This window comes from Acartia tonsa, chromosome 14, assembly GCF_053477335.1.
Source record: "Acartia tonsa isolate MP-2025a chromosome 14, ASM5347733v1, whole genome shotgun sequence".
In the NCBI taxonomy this organism is placed as follows: Eukaryota; Metazoa; Arthropoda; class Copepoda; order Calanoida; family Acartiidae; genus Acartia; species Acartia tonsa.
In genome coordinates, this window is record NC_137273.1 from 37,686,703 (window position 1) to 37,709,136 (window position 22,434).

The 22,434-nt window shown below is 31.2% G+C and overlaps 1 protein-coding gene across 1 annotated transcript; it reads left to right on the forward strand.

Annotated features, from left to right (window-relative positions):
• The first annotated feature begins 1,449 nt into the window (after window positions 1–1,449).
• On the forward strand, window positions 1,450–22,414 carry LOC145305455 (uncharacterized). The gene is made up of 29 exons (XM_080147071.1): window positions 1,450–1,471; window positions 1,813–1,860; window positions 2,291–2,376; window positions 3,077–3,134; window positions 8,785–9,061; window positions 9,207–9,317; window positions 9,559–9,666; window positions 9,877–9,956; window positions 10,293–10,335; window positions 10,598–10,631; window positions 11,088–11,193; window positions 11,587–11,631; window positions 11,772–11,976; window positions 12,182–12,232; window positions 12,652–12,802; window positions 13,100–13,162; window positions 13,879–13,939; window positions 15,018–15,079; window positions 15,385–15,477; window positions 16,794–16,887; window positions 17,402–17,482; window positions 17,811–17,879; window positions 18,083–18,212; window positions 19,459–19,525; window positions 19,609–20,409; window positions 20,586–20,721; window positions 20,916–21,001; window positions 21,514–21,582; window positions 22,103–22,414. Exons 1-29 carry the CDS (start codon window positions 1,450–1,452, stop codon window positions 22,166–22,168), a joined length of 3,303 nt encoding a protein of 1,100 aa, XP_080003197.1. The 3' UTR covers window positions 22,169–22,414.
• The last annotated feature ends 20 nt before the right edge of the window (window positions 22,415–22,434 follow it).

A 22,434-nucleotide genomic window follows, 5' to 3' on the forward strand; every position in this document is an offset into this window, starting at 1 on the left:
TCCACATGGCATTGTCTCTGTTTATAACACAAAAGTACTATTTAACGTCTTTGTTATGACATGTTTTCAGACTAAATTTAAATCCTTCACTTAGCTGACAGATAGCGGAAGTTATCGTCTTTGATTTCTAGAATCAAGATCCATTTTGCTGAAAATTGGTGGTTATTTTTGCTAACATTTTTAAAATGCAAAAAAAGAGAAAAATCTTCACAATGTGCAATTTAGGCAAATTTTTTGTTTGCAAATTTAAAACAATCTTTTTGCAGCAAAGCTACCTTACATGTCGTTGTCTTTGTTAGTCGCCCCTAATGTCATTAAACCTTAAGGCATTTTAAAAGACTTTATTTTTATAGTTTATTCATTATTATTTATAAAGCTTATCTGAAAAGTACAGCACCACCAGACCAGCAATTTCCGAGATTTTGAGCTTCATGTGAAATATATTAAAGGATTAATCTTTGCTAATATTCATTTAAAAGACGCCATAAAAAAGTATTTAACTTCATTTTTTCTCTTATTCCCTATCATCTTCAAAAGTTATGTTCTATGGAACACAATAATTCTTGTTTTTTTTGCTGATAATAGAAAAAGTATACTACTAATTTGGGATAAATGAATATAGGGAAAGGATAAGTTAATGGAAGATAGAATAGTCTTCACTTATTTGCAGAAGATAAACAGGGGGAAGGTTTATTTGTCCTTTATTGTCTTACAATTGTTAAAGTAGTTCATGTGTTAATAAAAATGTAGGATTCTTATTTTGGACAAACTAACCTTTTAAGACGTTATTATAGAGATGGCACGCTTATAACATCTTAAAACATGAAAAATTAGTATGTTTCAAATAATAAACGAGAGTATGATTCTTACCTTCCAGGGCTAGCCGTTAGAACGGATACACCCAAAATGTACAAAAGTTCTTTATAAAAATATATTTATTACTTTGTTAAAATTAGGAATTGAAGAAATAAGCTTTTGTTATATTGTCAATTTTTAATAGCGAAAACTTCTGTGCGTCCACCAGACTACAAAGCCAAAGAGATTTTCAAGGATAAGACAATGGCCTTTATATTGATGTACAGCCCCAATGATGATACACAAAATTATCCTTTCTTTGAATTAAAATTAGTTGTTGAAACGTTTGAACACTCAACATAATGAGTCAACCAATCAAAATTCACTGAAATCCCCAAAGTTGTCAAGCCAACTAATAATAAAACGTTATTTTAAGTCTTTGGGGGCTAGTGTAATAACCAGACTATTGTCCACTTTCATTCTGACAGAGCCTCTTAATATTACTATAACTCTTATTATTATTAGTGCATTTTAAAATATTCTAAACCATTATTGGACTTTATAGACCTTACATCCATCTTTATATCTAAAATGTGAATATCTCTATCTATCTATCCATACAATTGCTATTGTTTCTGTATTCAAAAAGAAGCGATGCAATTCTGTGTAATACATGGTACATGTCATTTAAACTACAAGTATTTACATCTATATAATTTGTTGAGGGTGTCCCACCCCGCCAAGAAGATAGTGTTAAACATTCCCTGGACCTATGAGAAGCTACCCTGTAAAGGAGAACCGGTTCAGCGGTTAGCGTGATCCTTCAGTACAAAGAGATAGACAGACAGACAGACACACATCGTTCTACTTTGTATTATAGATAAAAGACGGAGTGAAGGGAGAATCAGTTTTTAAAAGTATCAAATAAAGTCCCCATTCAGTTTCTTTCATTCACAGTTTTAAAATGAAATATTACTCTTATCCTTGTATACTTAAAAACTGATGTTAAAAAAACAGGATCAACTGTTCCCCAAGTTCGACCAAGCACACATAATCGTCCTACAGGTATACAAATATTTAGATTTACACACAGACAGATATCCTGTTACTCTCGTATAAAAATAAATTTAGTCTTTAGTCTTGCTTTTTTTTTACCTCAATCTATCTATTAATTTATCTATCTCTCTTTCTTTTTATCTATCTCTCTTTCTATTTATCTATCTCTCTTTCTATTTATCTATCTCTCTTTCTATTTATCTATCTCTCTTTCTATTTATCTATCTATCCCCCTTCTGCCCATCTTTCCAATTGTCTATTTTTTTCTATCTATCCATCCATGTTTCTATCCATTTTACAATCTATCCGACTATCTATTGTATTAAATAAACAAAATAATCAGTCAATCTACTTACATATATTATATCTATATTAATGTATCTATTTACTTTTAACAATATATCGAAATAGCTATCTGCCTGTCTATCTACCTATCTAGGACGGCCAGGCCTGAATGAAGCAACTATAGACAAAGAGTCAAATTTCCAGATCCTAGCCCAACATGAAGACCCAGATACTTTTGAGGCAAATATTCAAATGCACAATATTATTTATTACAGAAGCTGTCTTTATTGCCCAAGCAAAATGGGGATATATGTCACCACGCTTGGCTTACGTGTTCTATTGGAGAAAGAGAAAGGGAAGGGGGAAAGAAACCCCCTAGAATAGAGATGGGGTATAGGGTATTTTATGACGTCTATAGAATAGGCACGTCAAAAGTAGTGACATCTATCCCTATTTTGCTAGGGCTCTATATAAAGCTACCAGATAAGGCATTACACTGATAGAGACATAAGAAAATGGTTTAAGTATAAGGATAACCTATGTTAAGTAGATTTATGCCTGTCCGTCTGTCTATCCGAAGCAAAACATGTCACTGATTATTTTTATTAACTTTACTTCCCTGCTTCAGGTCTCTAGGGGCACTTACAATTTCAGTTTTCATTGAAAAAATGGGGGAGGAGGGATTCCAGTTTTTCTTAGGGCGATTTTTCTTGCAATGGTGAATGTTTCCTTTCTCAAAATAGTTAAAAACCTTCACTATTAGAATCTTTACGGTAAATGAAAACCATATCAGTCCAAAAGTTAGCATAAAGAAAAATTATAGTGGTCCAGAAGTTATCAAGATCCTTTAATACAGACAAGAAACTTTAACTTTAGAAAATAGGATATATATTTTTCTTTAATTAATAAAAAGTAACCATCTATAAAATGAATATGAAAGGGTGTTAAGACGGCCACTAGAAGAAATGTTGAAGCTAGAGGACAAAGTAGACATCAAGGTATACAATTTTATATCTATCTATCTATCCATATATCTATCTAATTAGATATATAACTATCTATCTATCAGTCTACAACTGGAAGAAATGTTGAGGCTAGAGGACAAAGTAGACATCAAGGTATACAATTTTATATCTATCTATCTAACCAATTATTCGACTATCCATCAGTCTACATAAAGGTATACAACTTTATATCTATCTATCTAACCAATAATTCGAGTAACTATCTATCAGTCTCCATCGATGTATATAATTTTCGAGTATAGTTCCTTTCGTAACATCGCACCTTATGGGGCGAATCTTCGTTTTTTTCACAGTAGCTTTTCTCCTATTTCTAGCCACTGCGGGGGGCTCTAACCCTGCGGGGCCAATTACCTAACCCTATGGGGGCAATCTCCTAACCAAATATAACCTAACCTAACCTAACCTCAAATAACCTATAAAAAGCCATTTTTAAAATACGACACATCGCTCCTTATGGGGAGATGTTACGAAAGGGACTATTCCCCAATTTTGTATCCATCTGTCCGTATGTATGTATATCTATCTATAAATAACTATAAGAAATGTTAAGATTGGAGAACAAAGTAGACATTAATTTATCAAAATATAATTACATCTTTATTAATATGGATTATAAGGATTACCAGCTGTCTAATTCTGTCTATGTATCCTCATATATAAAACAATGTTATTTTGTATTTTTTTTCTTCTTTTTTACAACATTCTTTCTTTTGTGACAATTTTACTATTCATATTTTCATATTCTTTTGTCTATAAATTATGAACTTTTCGCGTATTCATTCGAATCCGGTGGGTAGGAACCGGTTCTCATCCATACGAAAAAACTATGTCTAGCATCGTATTATATCCAGCTAACTACGAATATAGAAATGTACAATCATAATTGTACTTTCTATATCCGCGGAAAGCCGTTTATAATACGATGCGTGAAATAACTATTATCTATTTGATTTTGAATATAGCTGATTAAATGAGGAAAAAGTTAGAATTATAAATTTTAATTTTCTAAAAGTTAAAGAAAAACAAGGACGATTTCTCCTAATAGTAGCAAACCAAGAGAAAGGGATAAATATGAAAATATCGCGCCGTAATTTAACGGTATTTGGCTCGTCCAATCCCGCTTAATAAACATTACTGGTACTTATATCGGGCCTCCGTTGATACAGTATCCCGATTGATTTTTGTCTTAATAAAAATCGAACAACCCTAGCGTTACAGTTGGACAGACATTCACTATTATAGAGGAGCTACGCTACTAAATCAGCATGACAAAAAAATTGACAGATTAAAAGAAAGTGATTTTAGACGTGACGCCGATTAAAATGAAAATTTATTTAAAGTTTGAAAGACAAGAATGAAAACAAAGCAAACTGGGTTATTTTTAGCGAAGCTATTCTAAATTAAGGGTCATCTCGTTTGTCTGTCTGTAACGGATAGTGCTTATTGCTAATTTAATAACACCTGTAAAAACTCTAGGCCAGGGTGATGTAGTAAATGAGTAGAATTGCGGGTCAGCTTGTAATGTAACATAGAATACACTCAGCTGTGCGTGAAGCTTACCAATCGAAGATTAGCCTAAGGATTCTCACCTCCAATCTCCTTGTGCATCTCAATCCTAACTTCAGGGAATCAAGGCTACGCCTACATACATACACAGGGGACAATAATTTAAGCTAAGCAACTTTATACTCAATTCTAAACAACCCATAATAACTAAACAAATTATGTTGATGAAATAACTACACAAAGCGTTGCTATAATTATTTTAGTATGTTTATTCCTTTCAGTGGGAAATCTACTTTTAACTATTTAACTTTTTCTCATTAAGAAAGTGCAATACCAATTCTTAACAATTGTATAATGACTATACAAATGATGTTGATGAAATAAGTATAAAATGCTTTCCTAATTATTTTAGAATATTTATTCCTTTCAATGTAAAATCTACTTTCAACTATTTCTCATTAAGAAAGTGCAATACCTAATTAACTAAACTAAAAACCAGTACTTAACAATTTATAAATATTCTTTCTTTAAAAAATTGAACTAGTTAAAAAGACAATTCCAATAATGAATTGCACCAAAAATATACAAATTTTATCCCCCCATTCAAAAATAAAAATATTCTAGTTTTATATTCAAAAACTACTGCAATGATTGAGTCTTCTTCTTTAAGAAAAGCTCTACATAGGTCTCATGATGGATTATGCTTTTTTTTTAGTATTATGTTTTTTTCTATTTTACTGCCCTCCGCGCAGTACAAAGAGGTACAACCGCTAGTATAACAATGTATATCCAATGTATTAGGATGAAGCAAAAGATCTCGTAAATTGCTGAATCGATTGGGCTCTGCTTTTTAGGGAATATCACTGTTGTGATCTTTAGTTTAGGCATGTTAGAATCGTCCCGTCACTCCACAAACAATCGGCATCAAATTTTTGTCAAACTTCGAAATTACAATTATCTTTTTCTTTAATTGCTATCACTCTATAATTGGTAATGTTCGTTTGTCTTACTGTTTGATCTGTTCTTATGGATATTATCATTCTTGTTTAAATAGATTATAATGAAAGTGCAATAGCTAATTAGTAACAATGAAACCAGTATTGAAAATAAATAAACTGATTGCTATACTTTCTTAATGTCAAAAACTAAAAAGGATGACCATAAGATAGACATCTGAAATTCTTGGTGAAGATTCCCCGAGCCAATAAGTATTTAGTATCGCTTTGTCAATTTCAACGTGAATATTTATTTCTATAAAGGTTTCGTGATTTTATTCTATATTTTATGGCATATTATCTCTCTTTGTTTTTCTTTTTTAGGGCAACTGAACATCAGAGGTGGATTCTTAATAAAAAAAATTTGGGTCGCTACTCGCTGGCGAGGCAAACTTGTTTTTGTGAAAAATCCTCCAAAATCACAAAAAAATCTACAAAAATGAAATAAAATCTTATGTTCTTATGTTAGTAACTCTTCTGTGATTTTATTTAATTTTTGTAGATTTTTCATGTGATTTTGGAGGATTTTTCACAAAAACAAGTTTGCCTTACTAGCGAGTAGCGACCCAATTTTTAAAAGCGAAGCTCTTCTATAATTAGGGTCGGTCCGTCCGTCCGTACGTCCGTCCGAGACAGATTCCTTTTATTCGTTAATTTAGGCATGTTAGAATTGTCCTATCGATTTCAAACTTTGCTTTGTGATTCCTGTAGTAGTTAGGTGGTACGATTTAGAAAGCGTAGCAAATCTATAATCATTACCAGAATTTTCCTACGTCCATTTTAAACATGTTGATTTTTCTACTTTTTTACCAGACTACCAACAAATTTTTATGTGATCTAATTATCCGTTTGATCTGTTTTTTTGTATATTGATTCCTGGGACAACAAATTATAGTGTTATAAGCGAAGCAACTCTATAATCAAGTCCTAAAAATGTAAGTAAGTCCAAAAACATTATCCTGTATCAAGCAGTTTTTCAACAAATTTACTTACAATTTTGCTTCGACTCTTATACTTTAATATTCTGATTATTCAGTTCTGACACTATACAAGTGTTAATGTCCGTTTGTCCTTCCGTTTCAGTGCTTCGCTTTTATGGATGTTGTCATCCTTGTTTTTTTTAAAGAATCCACCTCTGATCTTTACCTCACTTTGTCTGTTTGTTTGTCCATGATTATTTTATGCTTCGCTACATATGATGTCATCATCCTTGTTATTTTTCTATATCATGAAAGTTGTCAATTTAGAAATATAATTTTCCGCTGTTTAAGCTTTATTATATATATATTGTTTGTAAAATTGGTCAAGAAGAATATTGCCTTGAAAAAGATAAATATTAATTTTTTTACAACAAAAAGTTTGCTTTTGATATTTTTCCTTTAGTAGATAAGATTTTTTGTTGGTATTTTAAGGTTTCTTTACCTACTGAACTAATTAAGCTCGTCGTTTTTAGAGAAGCTTTACTTAAGTACAGAGATGGTCTTTAGCTCTTTAATTTCTAGCTTTAAGCATTGAGATAGTTTTAGGCTATTTTGATGCCCATTCTATACCCCTGAATACAGAGCCACTTGATTCTATGATCGCATTCACAAGTCCTAAAATATAAATTAGCAAGATTTTATTATGAAGCAAAGGTCTCAGAAACTGCTGGTCTGAATTGATTGTACTTTTCAAAGAAGCTTTGAATGTGTCTTTGGGTTGTTTTATGTTATTTTTCTGACTTTCTTCGCCCTTTCTTAAATTAGCAACTTGTATAATATAAATAGTAAGTTTTTTTTGTCTAAAGCTAAAGATATCGGAAAATACTAATCCTTATTGGTTGGGGTACCGCAGCTAGTAATAATATATTTTATTGATAATACCCTATCTTTTGACAATAAAAATATTTTTAAATATTTTTGTGTAATATTGTCACCATCCCTAAGTGATGTAATGTCACATCAAGTACAGAATTAGTGCATTTTAAAGTCACATTGTTCTGGTTCCTACTATAACATAATATCATAGTATAACAGTAGACTTCTGCATATGGAACTGTGCAGTCATACTTGGGCAATGTTAACCTTAGGAATCAGATGACTATTAGTGCATCAAATAGTCACCTTTTGTTGTGAATTCTCATTTCAATTTTTGGATACTGGTTAAAAATAATTGTTATTCATTAATCTTAAAATTTTTATTCAAGATTCAACAAGCTATATTACTACAGGGTCTTAGTATTTATTTAAGTCATATTAATAAACAAAACTCTTTAAAACATTTAAGCTAAAGGCGGGGCCATGATTGAGTAAATTAATTTGAAGTGGGTTGTGGGAAAAATTTCACTTAGAAATGTTTGTCCCTAATGACTCTTATGGGGGTAAAAAATGTTATGATTATTTCTGCTATTTAATCCTAAAACTATTTTAAAAATTAATTTGTTTGGAGGAATTGATCATGCATTTCGTTTAAAAGGTTTCGTGTTTTTAATTGAATTCCTTGGTTTTCTTTAAATCTCTTTTTATTATTTTAAATTCGATAAACACATAAATATTTCATTATATGCATTTATAAAAAAAAAACAATTATTGTTTTTAATATATATTTGTGGATTTGTTTCATGGTTTCAACTACAATAAATGGTGTTTCTTCATTTCCTTCAAAGTTTCAAAAACTACAAAAAATTACACTTAAAATGAGAGCATTTTTTAAAGACGAAATTTGCAAAAATGATATTTTTGTCGAAAAGCTAATTTTCAATGTATCTGTAATTTCAATGTGAAGTATTAAGTGCATAAACTGCATAAAAAAAAACTGAAAACCAAAGCATTTTAATTGCTCTTGCGAACAGGGAGGGGATGATTATTGTGAAAAACATATTTTGGGACATTTCGAGTTTTACTTATAACAATTGTTTTCATCAGAGGGTGGGGGGGGGGGTGTAATTTGTGCCAGCTGCCAAAGACAAAATTCCAAAATGAACATTAAGAGGTGGGGTGGAATATTTATTTCTTGTCCTTTTTTCTATCTCTGTATCTTTGTTTTATGTTTATTTTTAATAAGTATATTTCTTCCTAATAAGGAATGTAATACACAGGCTTAAAAAATAAATTTCAGTTTTCATTATTTTTAATATTTTTTAGGGAGCGTGAGACAAGAAGAACCCCCAACCCTTACAAGGGGCAGACAAGAAGAAATCTCTACTCTATCAAGAGGCAGAGAAGAAGGTAGCACTGCTTTCTCACGAAGCAGACAAGAAGAGACCCCTGCCCTCTCAAGGAGTAGAGTGGAAGATTTCCCCTCCCCTGCAAGAATAAGACAAGAAGAAATCCTCACCCCTTCAAGGGGTAGGCAAGAGAGCAACCCTGCTCCTAGAGTTAACATCCCTAATATTATCAGAGGAGCTCCGCTTCCCCAAAGGTTAATATTCTTGTTATGTAATACAGTAATTTTACACTAGTGTCCTATGTCAGTCTGATTGTCCACTGTAAAATCATATACTTTTTTTCTCATTCTCTTTTTACTATTCCAAAGTTTCTTACTGACTCTATATTTTTATATTAAGAAGAGTTGATCCTGTAGAAGAAGTAGAAAGAATACCTTTGCCATCTGCAATTAGTTCAGCAAGACAGTCAGTAGTTAACTCTAGAGTACCTTTGACTCCTGATACATCAAGGTATTTTATGAGCAACTTACATCAACTGTTAGGTCAGCAAGTGAGTCATTTGAATGGTACCTTTGTCTCCTGAGTCATCCAGGTGTTCTATTAGCCATTCATCTGTCAACCAAAGTAAACCTATCTATCTATTTACTGGCCCATCTATTTATTGCTCAAACTAATTATTGATCAATCAATCTAGTTACTACAAACTCTTCTCCTAATAATTGGTTTACATCTTTATATTATAACTGTTAAGGACACCAATTGCAGCAAGCAGATTCAGAAACAGAATACCTAACAGTTCTAATGATGATTTTGATGTTACTGATGATGAAAATAATGATATTGAAGAAGAAGATTACAGGTAATTCTTAATTCATGAGATATCCATGTGTGTATTTTACCCTTTTTAACCATGCCAATCTACATCCATTTTTGTCATAGGTCCATCTATTCATGTTTAACATTTCAATTTATCTATTATTCCATCTATTGATCTATTGATTTAAATTTCAAATGCTTTATCAATTACTCTATCTTTCAATTCATCTATTGATTCAATATATTTATTTAGTGATGATGCAGACAGCAGATCCCAGTTACCTAGCTCCAGAGTGCCTTTCAGAAGACAACGTCCATCTGGCAACCTACCAGGCAGTTCCTTTACCAATTATTTTATGAAATAAAGCTGATACTTAAAAAAAAACTTTACAAAATATGATAGTGTATTGATATGTTTCTTTCTTTGATTTAGAGAAATCTTTATAAATTTTTTAATTCATGAAAGCAAGGATGTTTCTTTTGATATCTTTTATATGCCTTTTGAGTTTAGAGTTTTAATCCATTACCTTTTTTCAATAACAAATTATTATTTAATTATAGAAAAGAGCAACAATTAATTTTTAAGGGGTTTTTCTAATTGTGTTAATCTTTATTGGGTGTGAGATTAAATTATATGAAAACATAAAATTAAAGGAGATGAGATTACAGATGAAGAAAGGAAAGCAAATACCATCAGAAAATCTATTTCAAGGTACACAATTACATTGCAAGATAAAGATAGATAGATAAATAAATACAGTGTGTTTTTTTTTATGAGAACTTTTTTGAAAGCAATTTTACCCCACTTATAGTTATCAGAATTTAATGATTAATGGCTTATGTTCTTCGTTTTTTAAGGCAATTAATAGAACAACAAAAAAATATTTCAGTTTTTTAAAAAGAAAAATAGAAGATATTTATTTTCAAATGTATGAAATAATGGTTGAAATGAATTAATTGAAACTTTATTTCAGACTTGAGAACAAATCTGAAAGAAGAGGACCATTTAGGAAACAAAACACCTGCCATATCTAATAGAATAAAATCATGGTGATTTTATACTTTGCTTGATTCATAGATACTAAATAGTATTTTTAAACATATATATGTAATTTAATTGAATCTTCTTTCTCAGAATTTTAAAATACAATCACATTTTTTTTAAAAATTATATAATTAGATTATTTAACATACCTCAAGAGGTATTCAAAGAAAAATATTAAAGAAAAATTCTTTGGTTTGAGGTTATTTTCAGGGGCAATTTCTCTTGAATAGTTGGAGATACCCTCTCCATAAAAGTTATAAACAACTCCCCTCCTTTACCCATAAAAGGAGTACCAGTAGTTGGCAAGATCTGAAGCTGCACAAAGATAACATTCCTGTTACTTTTGCATTAGGATAATGAAAAATTTAAGAGTTTAAAACTTTTTTGGTCTTTTTTTATTTTTGAAATGTTTTGTATGCAGAAAAAGATTCCGTGGTGATGGCAATACTGAGATAACTGACAATGATATTGATAATGAAGATGTGGATTTAGATGATGATAGAAAGATTAAGATCAAGTCTCCAGGTATGATTTATTGATTGATCCATAGAATAATTGATATATAGTTTGTTAGATTTATTGACAGATTAATGGATAAAATGATGGATTGATTTATGATTAGAATGAAAGATTGATTTATGCATAAAATGATGGATTGATTTATGATTAGAATGAAAGATTGATTTATGGATAGATTGATGGATTTATTTATGGATAGATTGATGGATTTATTTATGGATAGATTGATGAATTGATTCATGAATAGATTGCTTAATAGATTATTTAATAGATTAATTTTGATTATATGAAAAATAGATTAATTTATGCAAAAGAATAGATCTTATTTGTTGATAAACATCTAAATTGAAGGTGTTTGAAATTGAAATAAAATGAAATATGAACTTTTCTACTATATAGGTTTACCTAAAAGAAGAAGAATATTACCTAAACGGCCTAAACAAGGTAAAACAATAAAAATTAATCAAAGTAAATTGCAAAAAGTATTTATATTGTCTCAATAATAATCATTATGGTAGATTGTTTTTGTGGTACATTAAAAAAATGTTTTTAAATAAATCTAAAAAATCTTCTAAATACTTTAGAACCTGAACCTGTGTCAGAAACTACAGAGCCAAGAAGAGACTTTGTCTCAAGAATTAACCCCACTCCATTCATTACTGAACAAAATAATAACAATGAGGATGATGATATTAATGCTGTAGATAACATTAATTCTGTGGAAAGTGGTCAAGAAAATGATGATGCTAGATTGTCTTTGTTTCAGTCTTTCCAAGCTATTAGATCTAGGTAAAAGATGAGGATAGATAGAAAGACAGAGACTAACTAACCAACAAAAAGATAGTTAGATAAATAAATAGGTGGTTAGGTGAGTAGGGCATAGAAAGTTAGGTAGGTAGAAATTTAAGTAAATATGTAGATGAATTGGTAGATAGATTAGGGTCAAATGAAAATTAATCAATATAAAGTTATTTATACCCTCATTTTCATTAAGGGGACAAATATCAGCTGCTACACAAGACTCAAGATTACCACAGCCTATAAGGTCTTATTTTACTCAAATTTATCTAACAGAGAGGTCAGGTACCTTATTTGAAGACGATAAAATGTATGTTATAAATGCAAATTTAAAATTCTTAACAATCCTCCTTGAAGAAAATTAAAAGAAAAGAACTTAGAAACTGTCGAATATTTGTTGAGATTCAACTGATGACTTTAACCTGCATTGAACACAGTAATAGTGTCTGACTGATTATGACGTAACAAAAAAAATTAGCCAATGAGAGGCCACTATAAATTTTACCATTGGTCAATAACGGCCTCTCATTGGCTAATTTTTTTTGTTACGTCATAATCAGTCAGACACTATTACTGTGTTCCCAGCATTCAAAGTCTTTTTATTTATGTGGAAGATTTTAATGTCTTACATTTACATATGTCAGCCTAAAATCTGAAATATTTCAGTTTGGAGCCACTAGCCCCAACTCCTCGACCACGTGTTTCCCGCCCATCACAAAGAAAACTGGCGCCAAACTCTTCACGTGGTGGCAATGGAGCTGGAAACAAAAAGCTTGTTTCTAGACTGCCTATCTCACCAGTTGCTAACAATGCAGGATAGTTGAACAAATGAAACATTTGCAATTCTAGCAATGCTACTCTAAAATTTGATCCAATAGTCTGTAATGCATTTTTTAAAGGGTGGTAAAATGTACCTCTTTTGTCTAGTCTGTTGAACTAGCAAGTTCAGGGAAAACCAAATTTCTTACCATGCAGAGTTGGTAATTTTCATTCAATGAATATAAAGGATTTTTTGTCTGTTGATGGTATGTACAAGAGCTGTAAATAAATAAAAAATATTACCATTGAATTTATTAATTTGCTAAAGTAAAGTAAACATGTTTTAACTTTAGGTGTACCAGTGACGGTTGCAGTTAGGCCCACTATACCTACAACCCAGCCCATCATTGATTTTCAGGTTATACCTTTTCATTTTTTAGTTTTTCAGCTACTCTATAACGAGAGTGTATGGCAGTACCTTTGTCTGTACAAATATTTACTAAAAATGTCATATAACTGTGTGTGACTACTATTTTACAGCGAACACAGTAAAAGTGTCGGACTGATTATGACGTAAAAAAAATTAGCCAATGAGAGGCCATTATTGACAAATGGTAAAATTTATAGTGGCCTCTCATTGGCTAATCTTTTTTTTACGTCATAATCAGTCCGACACTTTTACTGTGTTCATTTTACAGCTCTTGTCCTATATATATCACTAGCTGCTACGCCCCTAGAAGCCTTTAGTGGCACTTTAAAAGTTTGTTGCGTTCAAGTTTCTACGATACCTAGCTATGTTGCTTAGAAGTCTTTTTCTATGATACATAGCTATGTTGCGTAGGAGTCTCTATACTTAATATTTTTAAAGATTTTTTGTGATTTCGCTTGGAGGGGTGGTGGTACCCTCCCCCAAATAGTTATAAACCTTCCCAGGAATTAGGAGAAGCTACCCTGTTAAGGAGAACCCGATCGGTTCAGCGGTTAGCGAGATCCTTCAGTACAAACAGACACACAGACAAACAGATACACAGACAAACAAACAAACACCCTGTTACTTTATTATAAGGATTTCCTTATTTACACTAAATTGATTAGTAAAAAAGTGTACTATAAAAAAAATAATTGTTTTTTTAGCAAACAGAAAGATTAGTTCCTACAGAACCATCAAGAATTCCACTGGAACCTCAAATTCCAGGTAAAATAAACATTAAAATACATGCTTGAGCTCATGCATGAATTTACATATGGACTATTTTAATTTTAGTTTTAAAAATAAGAAGTAACTTCAGACAACACACACACGTTCATATACATCCTATTACTTTTAAATTAGTACTAGCGGCTTCGCCCCTAGCCTCCAGGGGCTTTGCCCCAAGAGGGTTGATCAAACTAATTTTGCTTATTTTAGATTTAAAAGAAAAATGGAAAAAAATTCTTGGGGGGGATTTTTTTTTATTTGGGGGGGGGGGGGGTAGTCGACCCCACTATTTTATTTTTTTTTGGGGGGGGGTATTTTCATTTTTTGGAGGGTTGGGGGTGTCCCACCCCCAAGAAAATAGTTATAATTCTTCCCGGGACCTATGAGAAGCTACCCTGTAAAGGAGAACCCGATCGGTTCAGTGGTTAGAGAGATCCTTCGCTACAAACAAACAGACAGTCAGACAAACAAACATCGTTCTACTTTGTATTATAGATTATGGATAGAGAAACAAATTTATTAAGATCATAGGACCTACCTATCATTTGGTTATTTTGTGGAATATGTTCCATCATGTGTGGCTTATTGATAATTTTAAAGTTAGGTCATCATAATGTATAAATTTACTTATAATGAAACAAGGATGACAACATCCAAATATGATAAATAAACTTTATCTTTAAGTAAGTTAAAATCCTAGGGGGGAAATTTAGAAAATTCTATTAAGAAAGGATGACAACATTCATAAGTAGCAAAGCACAAATAATCATGGATGGAAATACATACAAAAGGATTTGAAGATTCTAAAACCTTTCACATGTAGTTTTATATTTTTGTAGCATGATCGACAGACCGACGGACCAAGCAAATCATTACCAATGTATATTGGTATAACTAATAAAATTCCAATGTCTATTTTAAATAACAACCGATAAAATCATAATTTGCCAATAACGGTCTGTATGACGGACAGACAGACAGTCAGACAAAGTGAATTAAGAAGTAGCTTTGCTCTTAAAAGTATGTTGACAGCTAGAAATATTTAAAAAAAACACCTAATAAAATATTTCTCTAGCTGAACCAGAAACAGCACGCAGACCTTTACCATCCTCTTTCCGTCGGATTCTTCCATCACAGGTAATACCAGGGAGAGAGGGGACATTTGATTATAAATTACGCTTTAAGTACTTTTAAATGTGTATTGGATGGTAAAAAACTATTAGTGTCCAAACTTTACAGAAGGGTTCTGGTTTATCATCATTGGGAATGTATATCAATTTATCGTCCATTGTATTATCACTAGTAACCCCTCATCTTTTCAACTATTAGGTAACTATTAGATTAACTGCATAAAATAAAACAAACACCAATTCTCCCTGTTCAAGAAATATTTTCCTTAGTATTATAATGTGTACTGTTTACTTACATGGATTTTGATTTAGTCTACAGATGAGCCTCGAGATCGTAGCCAAGTTGTAATTAGCCAACCAGTTTCTGGTAATGTATTTGGCAGGCAGCCACTGCCAACTGCACAGGTACGAAAATAACGGGTTAATCAGCTAGTATACCTGCATTAGCTTTAAATATTTAGAAATAAGGATGACAACAGCCATGAATAGTCAATGCATACAAAAATCCTGAACTGAAATACTGTGACAACATAATTAAAATAGCAGCTAAAAAACACGAAACCTTTCACATGCATTTTTCATAGGATTTAATATTTAAATATTGTAGCATGACTGACTGAACAAGTAAATTATATACTAGATGCTTATTGGTATAGGGAATCTACGTAAAAAATCTAAGCCGTCAATCTTAAATGACAGCCGAGTTAATTACATTTCCCCCGTAGCGTTACAGGCAAAGTCATCCTGGATCTAATCCTTCAGCAGAATAAAATTAATTATGTAATTGATGTTTTCTTCCAATCAAATATATCACGCCAGGCTACAATTGAATCAAGATAAAAGTAAGTGCTGAGCTCTAGGACCTATGTATGGTGAAATTAGACATAAAACCATAATGATGCCAGGTAAAACCAAAATATTTCAGCGGGATCTTTTTGAGAAAATTAAATTTGAAAATTTCAAGTTCAATTTTCACCCCCTAGGAGTTGCCGCATAATCATGACAAGAAAAGCAAAGATTATTTATTTAAAATTTTGAACAAGTTTGCTTTAATAAAGTTTTTCATAAAACCACTCCTGAAGGGAGTTAATTAATGACCATTTTTATCAGTTGCTTTGCTAAGGTCACGGAAATTCAGTCTTAAATAAATCATATATGGAGAGGTTTTATGAAAGATTTCATAAAAGCAAAGTTGTTCAAAATTTTAAATAAATAATCTTTGGTTTTCTTGTCATGATTATACGGCAACTCCTAGGGGGTGAAAATTGAACCTGAAATTTTCAAATCTAATTTTCTCAAAAAGATCCCGCTGAAATATTTTGGTTTTACCTGGAATCATCATGGTTTTATGTCTAATTTCACCATACATAGGTCCCAGAGCTCGGCACTTACTTTTGTCTTGATTCAATTGTAGCCTGGCGTGATATAGGTTACTGGTATTTGATTTTGAATTTTTAATCATTATGATATTATTGGTTCAAATTCTATAAAATTTCCTAGGCAAGGCTAGAAGTTAAGGTTTTCTAAGCCTTACATAGATATATAGGCATAAGTAAGACTTAATACCCTTACTCTTAGGCCAGCCTCGAAATTTTTGTAGGAACTTCCATGTTTTGTTTATTGTCATCATTCTTTCTATTTATAAAATGATTGACTCTAGCTTATAAGTTCTTAAATTAATAAGTTGTCATCAATGCCTAAATTCTCATCTAAAATTGTAGGTTACAGTAGCTGATGATTTCTTACCAACATTGAGATCAATACCAACTATTATTCCAACTACTTCTACAACTACAACCACTACAACTACAACTGAGGAATTTATCAGTTTATCATATTGAAATTTTTTTTTAAAACAATTAAATTGTAAATAAGAAAAATTCTACATAAGAAGAGTAAAAAAGTACCTATCAGATAATAACAAGGATGACAACAACCATAAGTAGCGAGTCACATAAAAATCTTAGACGACAAACTGAGTTATAGAGTAGATGACAATAATCGATTTTTAACACTATATAATCATGAAACCTCTCTAAAAGTGTGTTTTGAAGCATGACCGATAGACTGCCGGACTAAGTAAAAATTATTTTCTGTGCTCTTTGGTAAGGGCTATCATCACAAAAAATTACTAGTCCATCTTAAATATCAACAGATATAATCACAGTTCCCCTATAGCATTAGGAATAGATGAACAGACAAAGTAAATTATTGAGAGCTATTTGTGCTGCCAGGATGAATTTTATTTCATATTAGTATTAGTTTTGCATATTTTTGCAATACTCATTTTACATATTACATTTGTACAATGATAAACCTATGGAATATTAGAGAACCACAACAACTACTACAACAACAACTACCACTACAACAACCACAACAACTCAGCCACCAGTTGTTCAACAACAAGGTTTTTAATTATAAATTTATTGCATAGAATATGGCCAGTTGTTTCCTTGGGAGAATGAGGAGGGGTGGGGGTGCTAACCCTTTAGGACCTCTACCTGCTATGCCCTAACCCTGCAGGGATAGGGCTACTATTTTGTGTGTTCTGTGCTCCACTTGGCACTTTTGGGAAACCGCCAAAAAATCTTTTCGTGTTCTTTCATTGTTTTCAAAATCGAGGTTCATTCAAGAAAGAATGATTTAAATATGAATTAATTTTCATTTAAAAGATACATTCTTTAATGTTTGCTTATTAGCAATAATGACAGTATTATATAAATGAATATATTTAGATTTGTTTCCAGCTATAGAGAAAGATCCTTTGACTGCTATCAATGATGATAATGATGACTTCTCTGGTCCAGGAAAATAAAATACTTTAAAAATGAAAAAAATTGGATGAATATTAATTAATTTCATTAATATTAATTAATCATTTCACTTTTGTAAATAAGGAACTTTTTTTGGACAAAACAACAATAATAAATAACAAGAACAATCTGTTAGAAATTATTTTATTTAATCAAATTTTAAAAAAATGCAGAGAAAGAGTATTTTTTTGTGACAGGATCAAGTTTGTCTGGAGACCCTTTCCTGACCAACCTGCCCACAGGATTGAGAGAGGATCCATTCATGGCTTGGCAACAGTTTGCCCTTAGTCAGGCACAGACCACCTGGGATCAGGATCCGTTCAGGTTGTAACTTAGATAAGTAATTAGAATTGGTGGTGAATCATAAACAGGTGGGTCGATTTTGGACATTTTTTTTCTGAGGCCAAAGCGGGGATCTGCACTCAATTTATATAGATATAATACACCTCTGGATGATTTAAAATTTATCCTAAGTCTTAAAACCGCTGACGACCAGACATTCAATTGTATAGCTATTTGTAAATGGGAGTCAAAAATTTATTGAATCAGAACTATGGCTTCATGGTGCTCCCTGGAAATGCCTTGAGGAGCTGAGTCAGGAACTTTTGTCCGTTTCAAAAAATCTCGTTCCTAGCCTGAGAAAATCTCAAAAACCTCTACAAATTGGACAATTCGCAATAAACCTTAAAAATTTTCGTTTTTTTAGTGATTTCTAAGGCTAGGAACGAGATATTTTGAAACGGACAAAAGTTCCTGATTCAGCTCCTCAAGGCCTTTCCAGGGAGCACCATGAAGCCATAGTTCTGATTCAATTTTTTTTTGAATGTCGTCTTTGCATACTAATAAGTAATGAATTATATTTTTAAGTGGTCGTGTTCTAAAACTCAATTTTTTAAAATTCTTTTTCGTTCAGAAATGTTTTTAAGGTTACTTTTATCTGTTGCATATCCCCGCTTTGTCTAATTCCGATATGAACCCACCCTAGTAGACAAGAGTGCTCTACATAGAGTATTCTATGGAGCCCATTAAAAATCCTCTAAAACATTTGTAAAAATCCACGTATTTATTTTTAATGAAAAAATAGTATCTTTCTGATGACTGCAGAAGCATTAAACTCTGAGTAAAAGCAAATAAAAATTTAAGATAAAATGTTGTTTTACTTTTAAGTAATTTATATAGTCAGTATCTGTTAGATTTTGTCAATTACATTAATTGGTTAATGGATTATAAAGTTACATATAAATATCTACCAGCAACCTAAAGCCTGGAATGAGAGGATCTCAGATCAATGAGAATAAGAGCATATTTAGTTTTTGTGTGGAGAAATTGTTTTTGATCTTTTAATGAATTGGTAAATTCAAATGATATATTGACCAATAAATGAAGACATTGGATAATAAGAGAATTGCTTAGAGAGTTTAGTGTGAATGATATAGATCAAAACAGGGATTAACAAATAGAGAGATAGATAGATAGATTTGTAAATCAAATCTTTGGTACATGATGAACATATATAATTGTTGGTTTCACCTTGATATAATGAAGTTTGTTGTTTAATATTTACTTTTAGGAAAGTGATATCTGCCACAGGAAGACCAACATTTGATATTGACTTCTCCAGAAATTCAAATGCAGAGGTGAAATATTCTTTAGAAGATATCTTTTTTATTTGATTATAAAAGAAAAACACAATTCATATACACATTATCTTGTATTATAGACATCAACAGTAGTTCCTTCAATTACCACCCCATTCTCAGTTTTTAGCTTGGATACTCCAAGCATCAGACGCCAATCATTAGACAGAACTGTTCACCAGGTGCAGTCATTAGAATCTAGTGCTGTTCCTCAACCAGTTGCACCACCCGTAGTTCCCTCTCTGAATAAAGTTGATCAAACTGCCAGACAAAGAGTCAGAGGTTCCAACCTACCACCTCAACCAGTTGCAACTCCTATTGTACCTGCATCTGTACCAGCTCTAACCTCCTTACCATCTTCAAAGGCCTCACAGCCATTTTCTGAGACTGAAACTACAACTGATACCTCATCTTCCAATAGAGAAAGAGGATTTGTGCCATTTACGAGAAGTAGCCAAGCATCAAGATCTAATAATGTGGTTTCTACTCCTGATAATAATTCAAAAGAGGTTATTAATGAGGAAGAAAATAGTTTCAGATCCAGAAATCCTGCAAGAGGAAGACAAACTGTAGGATCATCAAGACCGGAAGAGCCAAGATCATTGCCTTTAGTCTCTAGTAACAGAAATGTGAACCTGCCAACCAGAAATGTTGAAAATTCTTCTGATGAGAACACTGATGACAGAGCTATTCTTCCAACACTAAGAGGGAGAGAAAGAAATGTTCAAAATCTGCCAATCAGGGGAAGCAAACCTTCCAACATTCAACCAATCAGGTCATCAATAAGCCAACAAGATTCTGTAGCTACAACAGAAGATGCAATCAGTAGTGATGTTATCAAAACTGGGTTAGATACTGTCACTTGGACACCTGCAATTTTAAAGGTGAAATATTTGTATATATTTGTTAGGCTATAAAGTACAACAGAACACTTAAGTACCTTCATAAAAAATACCTAGACTCAACTTATCTTTAATTATTTTGGCAATATAAAACTAAAATCTTAATTTACTAATTTATGATTCATGCTCATACTCATTACACAAAATCAATTATTTAGGGTCGAGTTGGATCAAATGTTGCAGATACAACCACACCACAACCAGCACCACTGCAACAACAGTCTAGATTCCCTCCTCAACAACGGAATAACAACCCATTCAATTTTTCATTAGATAATCCAGCTATTCGTCCAGGTAACTGTTTAACAATAAAAAATTGGTTTAATCAAGATAAATTTTTTTGATTTAAAATTTTCTTATACCTAACAAACTTAAAAATCTTAAGCACTAAGATTTAGTTTAATTCTGAGGGAAAAAATGACATTTTTACCAAAGTTCTTAATTATGACATATATTTTTAGAATTGATAAAATTAATCAATTTTGTAGGTTTAGGAAGACAAACAACAGATTTAGCCACTGCCAGTCAAAATCAAAGACAAGCATTCACTCAGTTTTCATTCACTGGACAACAGGTCAATAAAAATGTTTTGATTTTAGTATATTGAATGAGTTATTTACTGAAACAAGATTTAGCATTCATGAATATTTAAATTTCAAGCCTTCAAGTTATTAAATATTTGAGTGATACCAAGTTGGTCTTACAGTGTGTCTAAAATAGATAAGACCTATAAAATGGTAAAGGTTTGACCTAAGTAGAACATTTCTTTATATTAAAGCATATTTTTTTCTGACATTTTTTCCTATGCTCAAACATATTTTCCCACATGAATTAAATGTTTTCAAGGGTCAAAAATAATAAATCAGATGGTCATTTCAATTGCAAGGTTTCCAAAAAAATTTCTATAGCTAAATAAATGAATTAGATATCGCATTTTTTGTAATGGAATATATATTAATACAAATCAGTTTATAAAGTTTAAAGTTATTTAAAAGCAGAAGTTTTAATTTGAATATAATTCACCTAAAATATGTAAATTGGCCAAAATCTTCATTGAAAAGAGAATAAATTATAATTTATTTGCAGGATTTTTTCAATGATTTTGTGCCAGCTCAATCAGAAAGATTTGCCAAAAATGTAGCCCCAGAAAACAAGGTAAAATTTGTTTTCTTTAAATAATTTAGATTAGATTTCTTAAAGGGATAGTTGCATGAAATGCCTTTCAGAAAAATAATTGCAAGCATAAGTTACAACTTACAAGAATACGGTCTAACATATGTACTTTTGCATTTTAACATATATTAAATAATTAGGAATACTGTTTTAATTTTGAAAATAAGACATATAAGTTGCATATATCATAAAAATATGATTTTCAAGTTTTGATATTTTTAAAACTACATTGTAAAAATTGAAATTCCTTCAAATATATGCCCTATAGATGTAGTTTAAACCATTGAACAGGAAAAAATATGTAGTTCGCTAAATTCAAGTTTAAATGCATTTTGTGCAACTACTCATTTTTTTGTAAAAAATGTATGTGAAATTAGAAGCTTAAAAGAAAAACAATTACACAAAATGTTTAGTTTTAAGGAGAAAAGCTTTAAATATATTTCATAACATTGAATGAAACTATTTTGTGGTTTAATTTAATTACAATAATATTCTATTTTAGGGAACCAGTTTTGTTAACTTTGTGAAACAGTCAGGACCAGCATTCTCTTTCTCATCCCAATTGTGATATTAGTTACATTTTTATTCAACAGAGGGCTTTTTCCTCATGATTTTTGACTGACATTTTTAAAAAGATTTTAAGAGTATTTTGGAAACACAAATACATAATATGAAATACAGATAATTTTTTACAATTGTCTTAATTAGTTCAAAAATTTTAAATAGAAAAAACAATTTAACAACTATGGAATTGTGTAAAAAGTGTAAATATTTGTATTATTTCTGTAAATAATTTGTAAATGTTAACTGTAAATAAAGTACTTTAACTGAATA